The sequence below is a fragment of the Tympanuchus pallidicinctus genome, unplaced genomic scaffold, assembly GCF_026119805.1.
Source record: "Tympanuchus pallidicinctus isolate F22 unplaced genomic scaffold, pur_lepc_1.0 scaffold27, whole genome shotgun sequence".
Lineage (NCBI taxonomy): Eukaryota > Metazoa > Chordata > Aves > Galliformes > Phasianidae > Tympanuchus > Tympanuchus pallidicinctus.
This window is the reverse complement of record NW_026294744.1, coordinates 7,955,572-7,970,366: the sequence shown is the minus strand read 5'-3', so window position 1 is coordinate 7,970,366 and position 14,795 is coordinate 7,955,572. Positions and strand designations below refer to the sequence as shown.

Below are 14,795 nucleotides of genomic sequence, written 5' to 3'. Positions count from 1 at the left end.
TTTTAGATGTGTCTTAATCCAGGAAGTGTTTACTAGTTAACTGAGAATGCATGCTCTGGTGTGGCTTAATGATATCAGAAAATTTGGATGTTTTTTTTTTTTTAATTACCAAAGCCTATGCATTAATAGCAAGTGTTTTTCTGTGAGATAAATTAAGATCACTTTATCTGCCAGAGAATGAGTTCCTTGAGAGAGCTTTTTTTGCTTTTGATACCTTAATTTGAATTAGCATGTGTTCCTTCCGTTTCTTTGGGATCATGAAGAAACGGTGTTTGCAAAACTTTTTTTTTTTTTTTTTTTTTAAGATGTGCAACCACTCCCACAAGCAATAGCAAAAACTCACAGCAGAAATAAGTCTGGTTTCCACTGTAATGATAGTGGGGATGGAGATGGAGGACGGCATTTTGTTACAGAAAGCTCATTTATGTTTTAAACATAGATGCTGTTTCAGCTTCTGACTCTGGTCCTCACCACCAATACAGTCTGTATTTCAGTCTGTAGGTTAATTACTGATAAAGGTAGTTAGGAAGCTTAAGTCGTCATCTGCAGCTCCTCAGGAGGAAAGGAATAACAACGAAAATTAAAGTTAAACAAAGCCTAGGTAGACAAAACCCAAAATTCAATACCTACTGTGAGATTAAAACAAAAATTAATGAATAATCTAACATAAAGAGTTAATGACTGTATTTGCATGTTTTTTCAGTGCTGAAGTCCCAGTCAGGCAGTTGGTTCACAACTGTGACATCACCAGAAATGGGTACACTGGCTTGGACAAGTGCAGATTTATACTGTAACTTTTCCTTTAAACAGACCTGGAAAGGGGTGTTCGATCTCTCTCAGACGCAGATAATTGCTTCCTCAGAAGGAGCACTGAGATGAGGGAGAGACATCATCCATATTTTTTTCTTTGTTTTTCTTTTGTTTTTTTTCTGTCTGTGTTTTCAGCAACGTCAGTTGATTACAGTTCCTTTGCAGACAGATGCAACAGCTGGATAGAGCTCATTAAACTGAAAGCTCAGACCATAAGGCGCGGATCAATTAAGACAAGTAGGCGGCTGTTTCTACCACGTTATGATAATCTGAGACATATCTCTGATTTCCCAGTGGTGAATAGTGGAGTTTCTTGCCCAGCAGTACTATTGCAGATCACACGTAGAATGAATAGTGAAAAATGCCGACTTGTTAATGACTGTGTAAGCTAATAGGGGGTGTATGAGCTGGTGTCGTAAAGAGCAAAATACAGTATTTCTGTTCACTTAGTTATGATATTAGTTATGGATAAATGTGTACGCCTACTAATTATATAACATACACTGCATGGATGTAGGTGTATGTATGATCTTGGAAAATTTTTGGTGAGAAACAGGAAGCAATCACCAAGGTGACAGTCAAGGCAATGGTCACTAAATTAGCAAGTGGTGAGTTCTTTTTCAGTAGTTCTTTGGCCACAGGTCTGACTATCTTGCTTAAATAAGTAGAGATTAATATCTGTGTTAATGGAAAATGCTGCACTGGGGAAACACAACAACTTTCACACTTCCTGTAATAATTTGTTTCTCCGGCAGAGTTTGTATTTCAAAATGTTGGCACTTTTTTCTTTATCTTCACTTTATAACCGATTGTTGTATGTGCAGCTACTCGCCTCAGTGTTTTCTTTTGCAGGAATGCCACTCTTCCAAATAAATTCCATTTCAGCTTTTTGTCTCCTTTTGCATGCGTTGCATGATAATTTCCTTTCTCACATGGTATGGCTGAGCATCACAGGCAGCTGAATGTTGTCACCAAGCTATTTGGAAACCATAAAGAAGAATTGTTGTGTTTTAGGAAACAGGAATCTTACTTTGATAGTTACTTTCTCTTCTTTCTTTTCCATCTGTTTAGCTGCTTCAGTTGATAAAGCAAGTCCATTGGCTGAAGGATACTTACGACACCGTTCTGTTCCATCATGTACCAATTCTACCGTCTCTGTTGTTAAGATGACACCTCTTTCTTTTATTCCTCGGGCAAAAATAACCAAATACCTTGGGATAATCAACATGTTTTTTATACGAGAAACTACTTCTTTGCGTGAGGTGAGCTGTGCATCAGGGATTTGTAGTTTTTAAAATAATAATAATAATCAAAGCCAAGTATATGTGGTATCTGCAGAGGTTTGAGTGAGCAGTGGCACAGTGGATTGAGGTTTTGTCGCTTCAGGCGAGGAGCTCAGTGGGGATCAAGTTGCATTGTGCTGCTCTTGTCAAAATAGAGTTTCTTTGCATCTGGCACTGTTAAGAAGACGTTACTTATCCTCTGGCCATTGCTGACAGCTAATTTGAGTATACTGTTCAACTATAGGTTCTTAAACAGAACCATATGAAAAAATGAATCGTTGACTAACAGTGGAAGTTGGGATCCCAAACTGAGTTTTGAACCCCAAACTGAGAATCATTTAATTGCTATAAGCCAGCCAAATAAAATAATGCCCGTTTTATTTGCTCATTTAGCAAGCTCAGCAATGAACTTTCACATTCTACTTAGATGTTACAATTCGTTGGTTGTTAATGTTTTCCCATATTATATATAACCATTATACAAACTTTTTAAATGTTGTATTCTCTGCATGCTCAGTAACATACATCCACGCCATAAATGTCTAAGATGTGTTCCTTCTCACCACTGTGTACCTTTGGGAAATACCCACATCCTTCTGCCAAATTTCTAGACACAGAAATAAACTGTTCCTCATCTGGTTTGCCCATACTGAAACTATGCTGTTTACTGCTAATTAGGCATTGATAAATAAAAACTTGCTGCCAGTTCTATGAAAATGCTTTGAACAGACAAATCTCTTGCAATTAATGGTTCCTTTTAACTTGAGAAGTCTATATGAAAAGGATGAAATAAGGTACACCCAGGGCATTGGTTGCACGATGCTTTTTCTCTAACTGCGCCTTCTGTAGTTATAAATTAAATAGCTGATATGCAGACTTTGCTGATTACTGTAATGGATCTAAGCAGAGGAAGTTGCTCGGGTGTTTGATTCACTTCCTCCATAAAGTTGGGAAGCCTGTGCAGTTTTTGTGGTGTTGACAGTGTGCTGCTGGCATCACCAAGGGAAGCTGATTAACACCTATTTCAGCTATGTAGGCTGAGTCACAAACCAGCTTTAATAGTGGTTGCAGAGTTGTGTTTTATACTCTGTATAAAAATAGTTGGCAAAATTGCTTTCTACTTTGGTTATTTTACAGAGTATTGAAGCCATATGAACTCTTTAATAAGTTCAACTGTATGCAAGACACTGTACTTCATAAATAGATAATTTTAAGTTCAGTTTATTCATTGCTCCTAAGCTTTGAAATCTACATGGATATTTATAATCTTTCATTGTCTGTTGTCAACACATGTATCAGGTTTGTAGTATTACAGCTTTTTTTCCACTGGTGCTGTAACTGTTAAAACAGGTGGACAAACTGAATTTCACAAGGAATGATGAACTCATTGAAAATGTGATTTCTGGCTGCTGGTGAATTCATTCATGCTTTATGCACAGATTCATGTGTTCTTTCTGGTTCCTAATGTATCATCTACCCCAAAGACACTCAGAGACATTTTCCAGTAAATGTTAGGGCAGGCCGTAGTTGTTGAAGTCCAGCTTAGTTTCTCACTTCTACTTTCCAGTTTCATATCCTAGAGTGGCATGCACAAGTGGGAAGTCAAGCAGTCTTGCCTTCCTCTTCTCATTATGAAATTTTGTAGATGCTTTGAACCAGTGGTGAGCTCTGTTTTGTCAATTTCTTTCCACATCTTTTTTTTGGTTTTCTTTCTTTCTTTGCATATTTTTCTGTTTGTTCCCCCCTATTCTAGTTGCTACTCATATGCTTTCATAAGGATTGACTAAGAAAAAAAGATACTTTATTGTGTTCCTTCTCCCTCTTTTGTACCAATTCAAATTACTGGGCTCAGCACCATGCAAACAAAAGGCCCCTACGAGTGCCACCAAGTCAAAGCAGTAACTAAACACAATGGCCAGAAGTTCTTTTGGTCTTCACTGGGAAAAAAACAGCCCTCTGTGTACTCCTGAAAGAACAACTAAATCCACCCACCAGTAAGAAACCAAACAGCTTGAACAGCATCTCAGCTCTCTGATCTGTCCTTGCTCACTTTGTATTTTGAGGGATCTGTTCTTAGTGAATGTTGGGAACTCAAGGCAGTCATTAGCACACGTGGAGCGATAGTGGCCACTCCGTACTCTTAATGATTCTCCATGACTCTTAATGTTCAGTGTAAATTACTCTGGATTTACTTCCCAGTTTTCAGGAGAAAAGGGCAACGTTCTTTGTGATGAAAGGAAAAATCATTTCTCGGATGTCAGTTGAGTGTAGCTGTTTGTGCAGAGGTGTAGGAATGTCTGAAAAGAACCGCTGTGTGTGATACCCAGTTGTGGGTCCTTATCTCAAGCAGAGAGTTTCCTTGATCTGAGGTTTGACTGTAACACATGAAATGATGAATGGGTTTTATGTTCTGTACACAATACAATTTCAAATGTGCTGATGTATTTGGTAGATAAAATGTAAGGGAAGTATCCTGTTGTGATAACTATAACTGACATAAAATACCTTTTTTTTTTTTCTTCCCATTTTAGGAGGGTGGTGTCAGTGGCTTTCTCCATGCTTTTATTGCTGAAGTATTTGCAATGGTGAGAGCACACGTTGCAGCGTTAGGGGGCAATGCGGTTGTCTCATACATCATGAAGCAGTGTGTGTTCATGGAGAATCCAAACAAAAACCAGGTGAGTTACGGTGTGAATCACAGTGCCTGTATTAGTATGACATGAATATACAAACTTCTTAGAAATTCTCTGTTAGAGCCACGTGTGTGGCACTTCTGGATCTCTCGTTTCTTTAAAGAAGCCAAGAGCACTCTGTGCACCCAAGCTAACGTGAAGTTGCAAATATTTATATTGATAAATTCCCAAATGGATAAAAAGAAACTAAGGTCACTAGAATGAAGTACATTGTGGGAAGCAGTAGAACACAGCAGTGCTGAATGCTTGGCTTTTCTGATTTAGTAGCATTAGTGTTTTAATACTGTTCATATAGAGATTTTGGTTCATTTTAATCATAAAGTGACAGAATTTTGTTAGAAGACAATTGAATGTGGTTGTTTTGGTACATGAGGTAAATTCAAAACATCAGTGAAAATGAAGAACAGCACCCAGGTTATTGTATGTTGCTGATCTCATGAGAATATGTCTACACAGTGTAAAAGTGGGAGGATATGAAAAGGAATTTATCCCTCTCTGATCTGTGCCAACAGGTCTGTGTAGTTCTACTTAGCAGCTTAAACAGTCACATACTTTGTGTTTACTTGTATGTTTGGTAACTGTATGTTCTCTTTGTCTTCCTACAGGCCCAGTGCTTAATAAATGTAAGTGGAGATGCAGTCATTTTTGTACGTGAATCAGAGCTGGAGGTGTTAGCGGTGCAGCCTGCTCCAGTTGCTTCCCAGCCCCCAAGTACTGGAGGAGATGTCACAACGTGAAGGCAGAACGAGTGAAATAGTCTTCCAGATAGTTTGTTTAAAATGTGGGAATGTTAGGATTGCGTCTTCAAAATCAGTATCTTCCTTGAACATCATTAGCCAAAGTGTAAGACAATCACAGTATTCTGTCCTCCAACTCCATGCAATTGTCAGGACCACGTATTGGTAGGAATGCTCCGATTCTTTGGGAAATATTGCAGGCTCCTTGGAGATGTGGACAAGCAGAAGCGGTGATAAGAAGTGCGATAAGAAAGGAGACATCCCAGAAAAGTGAACTAAAATCCCGTTGCATTTTCAGCTGTTAACAAACCTGCAGTACGTTAAAATTCAGAACCATCTCCGAGTTCCCTTCCTCTATCAGGTGCTTCTCAGCTCACTTCAGAAAGGAGTGGGTGTGAGCAGGTGGGCTGAGGTTATGTCAGCAGCCTGTGCTGTGCTGGGGCAGCAAGGGGAGGGAGCACAGGCTGTGAGATGCAGAGCCTGAACTGGGCTCTGGTCATGCAGCATGGAGAGGAAGGAGCAGCACCAAAATTCCGTTTGGATCTCTGCACACAGAAAAATATTCAAAATATTTCAAAATATTTTTCAACTCTTTGAGTTAAAATTATTAAAATTACGATTAGTCATTAAAATTATGATTAGATGAAATGAAATGTTTGGGGTGTTTTTTGTTCTGTTTTTAGAAAGCTGTCAGAGCGTGATGCTGTGTTCTGATTTCATTATTGGCAAAACAAATATTTTTTAATATAAGAATTCGTGGGAAAAAAAAATGTCATAAAGCTGATTTCCTTAAGGAATGTCATCTTTGCAAAATAAATAAATAGAATCGTAAACCATCCTCTTAAAGAGCAGAGAGGTACATTGCAGCCCCCTTTCCGTCGGGGGTAGGAAGCACCAGGCTGGTTGTACGCTGTTGTACATTTGTGATGCTCACTTCTGCACACTGCTTTTCTTTTCCGGTACAGCATCTTGGAAAATGAGGGTACTAAAAAGAAAGGAAAACTGTCTTTTCCAGTAAGAGTCTGAAACTCTGTGATACTTCAGTGTAAAAAGATGCAAAGCTTTGATCTGAAGATGCATTCTTACCTAAATCTGACAATACATGGAACTTGAACAAAGGTGTAAACTTGAATGTAAATAGTCTGCTTAGTGTTGAAATTAAGCAATGGCATGGTTATTTGTTAAAAATAATTATTTCATTGTAAATGAGCATGAAAATCATTCTTTGCACAATAAATTTCTGTAAAAAAAACCTTGCCTTTTTATATATGTAATACCTAAATGTGTACAGTGGATGCATATTAAAGATGTCACAATCTTGCCTTCCTCAGAGAGGCTTTTTCTTTGATGTTACAACTGGTTGTTCAGCATTTGGCGAAGTAAAAATCGTGTTGGAAGGGCTGTGTGGCTGAGTGAGGTGCTCAGCACAGTGCTCATACACTCAGGGTTGTAGAAATTCTCTAAGTTCTGCTGCAGCCCAAACTACTGCAAATGATACCGCCAGTGAGTAGCTGCAGCTCTCCTGATTGTTTTCAAGCAAATTTTGTTCTCTGTGAAGCTGATGGTAGAATAATTTCAAAAGATCTTGGATCTGAAATAGTTTTCAGCCTGTTTCAGATGGCAACGTTGTCTGCAGTAGCTCATCCAAGTGCTGTTCTGGATCTCTTTGGTAGAATTTGTGGAAGTGCCAGTATTACTGGCTTTTTCACGTTGTGGCTGTCTAAAGGTCACACTTTCATCTGTTGTGTTTCATTAGACCTAGAGTAAATGCTTTTTCATCTCGAACATTTAATTCCTCTCCCGTTATTATTCTGGAAATGATGGATGTTTTTAACTGTTGCTGATTGAGATCTGGATTTCCCTATTTGATCCAGCTGGGTAAATTTAACCTGGAGGAAGCCGTACTCTTTAAGTTGCTTTATGCGGTTTCTTTTTTCCATCATTAAAAAATGTTTTAAAACAGTTAAAAGGGATCCATCTGTGCAAATGCAGTCATCTGGAACACCATGCCTGACACATTTCTCATACTTAAAAAGCAATTTTGACAGAATAATTGAAGTTTCTGCTAATACAGGTGCAGTTAATGCAAGATGTTCAAACCAGATGGGACTTCCAGGTGCAAGATAGCAAACAGGATTGTTTTCTTTGTCAGGATCTGCACTCCAATAATAGCTGGTCAGGGACAAGTGCTAATGCAACTTGCTGCTTTCTCCTCGTGTGAGAAATCCAAGTGACAGTAGGGTGAAAGTAGCCCTGCTCCTTGCTCCTATTTGCAGCTCTCACAAGTGCCATCAAGCTCAGGTTTAAACCTGAACACCAATATTGGGAAGAAACCAGGTGGAATCACCCACTACATCAGACGTGGTCCTGCGCACAGATTGCTAGCAACTGACTGTAAGGTGGGGACAACAGCAGAAGTAAGAAGGATGCAAGGAATGACAAATGATTGCGAAGAGTGAGATGTCAGTGATTGTGAAGCTTATGGAGAGCATTCCAGTGCTTGGATGGTGCATCAATATGAGTGACAGTTTCCCTGGCAAGCACGTAATGAATGTCAGTGCTGAATGCAGCATCTGCCAGTTTCCCTTTGACCCTTGGTCTGTGTAGGCAAAAGCAGTTTTTTTGCTATGCGAAATTCGTGAGTTTGGTGGGTGGAGAAAGTACAGTTTGTGCTACAAATGAAATGATGATGTGCCATGTCTTGTCTGTAGAACTGCGTCCGGCTTTGGAGGCCACGGTTACAGGCCCTGCCTGACCTCCCCTATCAGCCCAAGGCCCCACATCAGCCCTGGGGCTGACAGAGCAAGGACTGGACCCAGCTCCCCCACAGTCCTGCCCAGCCTTAGGCCTTGCTGAGCCTGGGGCTTGCCAGCTCCATGCTATGCAGCTCAGAGCTGAGTTTCAGGGCGTGGGCTGGCACAGGAGTTTAAACATAAAACATGGCTTGTTTAACATGTATAAAACCTGCATGGATTGTGGGAAGCAGGTCCTATTCCACACCTCCAAATGCTGCGCTTTGAATGTGGTGGCAAAGGGAAATTGGCTGAAAGCTGTGGTGCCTGGTGTGCTGTTGTGACTGCCCAGGGAACTCGTGGGCTGGCAAACAGACCTTGGTGGTCTGCATCAGGCAGTGGGGAAACAGCTGATTAGAAGCTGCAGTTTTAAACTAGTAATTTCACTATGGAAATGGCCTTCAAGTTTCAATTGACCCGCAGGCATTTAGGATAAAAATGCATATTCACATGAAATAGCTCACGATTATTTTTGTTGCAAAAGCATCTTCATTAATGTGTACAGAAATATGCCCTTAAATCATAGAAAGGGTAGGAGCTAGGGAGTTTACTTACTGCAATTTGGGCTTTCTTCAAAGGAAGGGCTCCTACTGCTTCACAGGAGGAGTATTTCTGCCTGGAAACCTTGAGAGATTTGGAAACATCAGACAAATCGCTGCAATGTAAGTAAACCCCCCCCTAGGAACTCTTTGATTTTGTGGGAGTGCAGCTGAGACCATGGGGCTTTCTCAAGAGATGCCCTTCTCTGCTGTTGTGCACCCAAAAAGCCAGAGGAGCAAGCAAGAGCAGGCAGAAACACTTCCTTTTTCCTGCCTCCCTTTTCCTGCATTTAGATATGAAAATGGCAGCTTCTGGTCATGCTTTGCACTGGACACTGGATGGCAGAGCTGTCCGTGTTACATGGCTGTGACTCAGTTTCCAAGCTTTTTCTGAAGTTGTGGATCATGTTTTGGTCTCAGTCTGGGGGTTGGTGCTCTTTGCACGGGTGAAAATGGCTGAGTGAAGCTGAAAGAGATACTTATGATTAAATGGCCATAATCCCCCAGCTCTGTCTTCCTGCCCTTACTCAACCTGCCACGCACGCTCTTAGCTGCCCAGTGTGGAACTGGGTGTGCAGGGCTATCACAGCACACTGCTCTGGAGGGATGACTCGCTTACGCCTGAAACCTGCAAAGGGGCTTTTAAATTGTCACTTTAATTTTACATAAATCAGCCGTTAAACCTACCCAGAGGCTGCGTGAAGAGAACGAAACTCGGCACTAATGCTTTCACAATTCTGTTTGTGTTGACAGCACAGGGCTGTCGTGTTGGAGGTGAAACGCTCTTCTGATGCTGTTGTCGCTTTCGATATTCTCCACAAACAGCAGCAGGAGGGCTGAGACAAGGGAAAGGCAAGAAGGTTAGTGGAGAAAGAGCGTTAGCTAGGCAGGCAGGACAAGGAAAGAACTTGAATATCTACCAAGCAAAAAGGACAGAAAAAAAAACCAACTAATTGGAGAGACAGACAAATAACAATTCCAAAACCAGAATAAAAAAGAAATTCTGAAAATAAAGTGTGCTAATATATTGTTTTAGCAATTAATATGGCAATGGCTTTCTCCCTTCCAGAATTTTTCCTGAAACTTGAAACATTTAGCAAAGACCAAGATTGTTTTCCATCTTTGTGGTGAGGGACACAAGACTCAAGCTTTTGAATCCTCCTCTGTGAGTAGCAGCTTTACTAAAACGAAAGACGTGGCTGGGAGTCTGGGGTGTCCACACTGCACATTTATGCCTTGCACTGGTGGTGCACTCTGAGACAAACACATGGAGCAGCGTTGCTCTACTGGTTCTGAGAGGGAAGGTGCACAGAGAGGAGACCATGAGCCATTTGCGGTGATGCTGCTGTTCTCACAGCTCAGCGGCTCGCTGCCTGTTTCTGAGCACTGCTCTTTGGGAAAGGTGTGTGTCCAACAGGGGAGAGCTCAGAACCTCAGCAAACACATTCTGAAGGGAAGGCTGAACTCAGCTGCAGTCACATGGAGAAATGCTGGAGTTTCCTACATCTGCAGAAGAAGCTCGGGTGTAGGGTGTACAGGATGTAACAGTCCTCGAGTAAGGTGGGGAAGGTTCAGGTTGTGCACATAGGCATGGCTTTGCAGTTGTGAGGAGCAGGAAGCACTGCCAAGTTGCTTGGGGAAGTCAGTTATACTCCACGGAATGCCTTAGAGAACTGGTGAGATGAGTGCCTTCCAGGACTTGCATGAGTGCCTTTGAGCGGGAATTCATTGGATAACCTCCTGAGATCCTTTTTGTTTGTCAGACTTCATGCTCCAGGTTCACGTAGGTTCAGTTTAGAACCAAGAAAAATACGTTTCTCTGCAAATATTTTGATCTGGCCTGAGTGGCTGCTCCTAACCTGTGCTCCAGTAACTTCCTGCAGGAAGTAATGGACTTAATTATATACAGCTAGAAACAGACAGTGCTTTTTACAGTCACCTTGCCTGCAAATAAACAGACGTTATTTTAATAATGCAGTAAGACTGGCATGAAACCCAATGCAGTTGTTTTTTATTATGATTTGTCTGAGCTCGCTATTGAGTTTGGCCTTAAAAAACCTCAACCGACCAGACAATCAACCAAAAACACCCCCTGAAATCCAAGGGTTTCATACTGTAATGGTTATATCAATGTCTAAATCATTTATGTTAAATGGAAATGTGGAAATAGCCTGCACAAAGTTTTCTCAGATCTCAGTCATAATGTTATTTCAAATACATGCACATAAATGTGATCTATTCTGCAATAAAACAGTTACACTGACATTGTGGTTCATTAAATTAAATGAGACATTATTTCTTGCAGTTAAAAAGGTGTATGGTACAAGCAGCTGATGTCTCGCACCCCCTGGCCATACTTAAGGGAGAAATTTCTTTGACAGGAAATAATTTGAGATTTTGCAATGAAATTGCCCATGCCAATAGGCAGCCTGACATGAGAAGCTTTGAGTGATTAATGGCTTCAGCAGTTTTGCCAAAGGTTTACTTGATACAAAGAGCCGGACTGTGAAAAATGCTAACAGATTGCCATTAATTTCTCTGCAGCTCATTCTATCAAAAACTTGCATAGCTGATGGTTCCCAAATACCTGCAATGAGACTTCTTGACTGCCGTGAGTGTAGTGCAGAGCCTCTCTCCTTTTTTAAAAAGTGATTGTGGTTGAGCAGTGAAGCCCCACAGTGGAGTAAAGATGTGTACATAGAGCTCAGGGAATGGGTGATGTGGAGTTGTGGCTGGTTCAGCTGTCACAGAGAAAGCTGCCATTATCTCAAGACAAAAGGGGATCAGAGAGTGATGTGAATTGGATTCAACCTGTTGAATCCTTCCCAGCAACTCATGATGCCTGGTGTCATGATGGTGAGAGTATCAACAGAAGCCAGCAGTAGGAATCACACTTGGATTGGGATTCAACTGCATGCTGAACTACAGCAACTGCTGTATTTGCTAAATGCAATTCACGTGGGCATTGTGTTTTCATATGTTTTAGATCACTCTACTGAGTCAGAAAACCTGTATAGAATCAAATATCTTCAAACAATTAAATTTGGAGTCTGAGCATGCTAACGGTCAGTGGCTATTGCGATCAGTTTGCTTTCTCTGGAGCTGTCAAGTGAGGCTTTTTTGACAGCATTTAGCTGCAAAGTCCAAGGCCAACAGGTGAATCATCAGTACAAAAGCGATAGGACAGAGCAGTGAATTTAAAGAAAATGGAAAACCTTCAAACTGATGGAGCACAAGGCCATTAAGGTTCAGGCAAAATGGATATCACAGCTAGGCACATGCAAAAGAAGTTCTAGTGCAGCTTTGAACAAGGAAGCAACAGGTTCCTACCTCCCTTCCTTCCTGCTCATTTCACTGTGGCATTTCATTCACTTTGAGCTGAGCAATGGGCTTTGTGTGCTGCAGGTATCCATGGTTCAGAGTGGGCTGTGTGGTTTTGCTGGCTTCGTTTCTTTAGAAGTTTATTCAAAATGAACTGTATCATTTTCTTCAGTAGGAGCTTCAAAGAAAGAAATCGGGGTAAATATTCCATCAGATATAATGTATTAAAAGATGAGAGTTAAAACAGGGAACAGCTCGAGTACTTCTCTTCCTTTGCAGAATAATTGTCCGTGGAATGTAATCATACAGGAACGATTTTTGTACTACATGTGATTCTACATAAGAACGAAAAAATGTACACTCCAATGGCAACCAAAGATATTTCTGGCTGGCTAGACACAGTTTTAATTCATAAGATTTACTTGAATGGTATAATTATTAATTTTCATCATGTTGGCTATATACAAATGCCAAAATCAGAAGACTGAATTGGCAGCCAATAAAATACAGTAAGCCCATAGGAAACATTCCAGACTAAAGTAATTTACAGATTATGAGAATGAGTGGGAGTAAAGCAGCAAGAGACTAGAACAATATCTATGACAAGGAGGGGATATCAAATTAAATACAGATTTAATCTCTATTGCATATTACTTTCTCTTCCCCAAGAAAATATCACTATATTAGCCCTGACTTTCTGAATGACAGGGCATTCAGGTACTTGTGATCGTTCTCTGACATAATGTCTAGAAAAATTCACCAGTTGCAGAATCCTGCTATCATAGATGTGTGGGGCTGAAGACACCTGAAGGCTCAGAAAGGTCTTAAGGCTGATTAATTCGAGAAGAGAATGTGAAGCCACACAGAGGATGGATAGAAGTATGCAGAGCTGTAATAAAGCAGGGAAATACCCGAGTGCTGACATAGCTTCTAAAAGTAGTGGGATCTTCATACATTTTCAGAACATTGAAGGGCATAAAAAGAATGGAAAATCAGCATGTGTGGGATTTAGGAAACTTTGAAAAGCCCCACTTTTAATCTTAGCTCTTAGTCTCATACGAGGCAGTGAAATATTCATAAAATCTATTTTCATCCTCAACTTTCCAGTTTTATCCACGGATATCAAGTCTATGCGTGGTATTTCTGGAGGCACAGAATTGTAACACGTACAAGCATACCCTAGAATATGCATAAATACTGTTGCTGCAGCACTTTTTACATAAAGATGTGCAAATTCGTCAGTCTGACCTTATGGTTTCTTTTTAACAGTTAAAAAAATCCAGCTAACATTTGAAGAGTATACAGCAATCACGCTGGGATGCACAGCTAGATGGCTTATGGACTAACTGAGGCAAAACATGCTGCTCGTGGAAATCTAATTATGAAATTTAAGGAAGTCACTGCAAATTGAACATGGGACTGCTACAGAGATAACATACAAGCCAATAAATCAGTGGTCTACAGACATTATGGTAGTTATTTTTGAAATGGATAAGCTTGTGCTTGAGCTAATTCCTTTCATACTAGAAAATTGAGATTAATGAATAGATTAGTAAACCATTTTACAGTGCTTGAGTGCTTCTGATGGTTACCTGATCACAGTTCAGTCCCAGGAGGAATCTCTCTACATTAACAGATAGAACCAAGTGAACTTTGTTAGTGGATAGGCTACAAATATAAAAAAACTGAATGTCTCGCTGCGTTCTTCAAAGCTAGCTGGCAGTAGAAAGAAAACCTTCTTAGAATTGAACGCTCTTTGAAAATCAAATAAATTTTATCTGTACAATTTCCCTTTTTTTTTCTTCCTCCATTCTGTAATATATATTTCTGTTCCTTATGAAGTTAAATAATATATTTGGTAGGATTTGGTCTACAAGACCCTTGTGTTGTGAGAGGGGTAGATGAGCAGTCAGTTCAGAAAAGCAGTCAGTTCAGAAAAGCCTTGCTGAGTTTTTCTGGGCTTACTGCACTCTTCCTATAGTTTTATAATGATATTTTAGAGCTGCTGTGAATCATTTGAGTTATGAGTAATTAACCCCTCTGGAAATCTGACTCTCAGGTTGAGTAATCATAAAATGAATCATTGAAATTGGACATTTTGAGTTGATCATCCAAAAACTCACAGTCACCATTAGAGCAGATAGTAAGTGCATGTGCTTCTCTGATCTGTCTCATGAAGGAAAATAAGCAATGTCTGAATTGATCTAAATTAGCACGGTATCCAAGATAGAGTAGCAAAGACTTGAATTCAATCCTAAGATGGGAATTTTGCCAGACAGTAGCCCCTGTCAGTGCTCCGGATTTAACGATCAGAAAGAGTCCAACTGCAATGAATTGAGCACACTTTAGTAAATCAGTTCTGTGCAGATATGAAATGCAGATATGAAGAGCTAGATCTACCTAACTCTTCTTTATGCATTTGTTTCCTGTTCAGCCTCCAAGAATTATCTCTCTAAAACTACAACACATAAAAACAACTCTGCCAGCTTTCCATCTGAGGATTTTTTTTCTGCTTATTCAACATCTATGGATTCTGAAAGTCTGCAGGAAAAAAATGCACACATTGCAACATGTTTGATGTTTATAATTACTGTAACTCCAAAACACAGCACGTTATTTG

At 40.2% G+C, this 14,795-nt stretch overlaps 1 protein-coding gene across 21 annotated transcripts in view; it reads left to right on the top strand.

The window, feature by feature from the left end:
- The window catches only part of C2CD5 (C2 calcium dependent domain containing 5), a 64,943-nt gene extending 58,090 nt beyond the window's left edge, over nucleotides 1-6,853 (top strand). For 13 of the 21 annotated variants that reach the window (XM_052690492.1, XM_052690491.1, XM_052690499.1 and 10 more), the window contains 4 exons: nucleotides 946-1,047; nucleotides 1,882-2,072; nucleotides 4,625-4,771; nucleotides 5,392-6,853. In XM_052690492.1, the coding sequence (XP_052546452.1) occupies nucleotides 946-1,047; nucleotides 1,882-2,072; nucleotides 4,625-4,771; nucleotides 5,392-5,523 (572 nt within the window). In that variant the 3' untranslated portion in view covers nucleotides 5,524-6,853. Of the gene's footprint in view, nucleotides 1-945; nucleotides 1,048-1,327; nucleotides 1,419-1,881; nucleotides 2,073-4,624; nucleotides 4,772-5,391 lie in introns of those variants that run through there. The other 8 variants (XM_052690496.1, XM_052690495.1, XM_052690506.1 and 5 more) reach the window with 2 other exon arrangements.
- The last annotated feature ends 7,942 nt before the right edge of the window (nucleotides 6,854-14,795 follow it).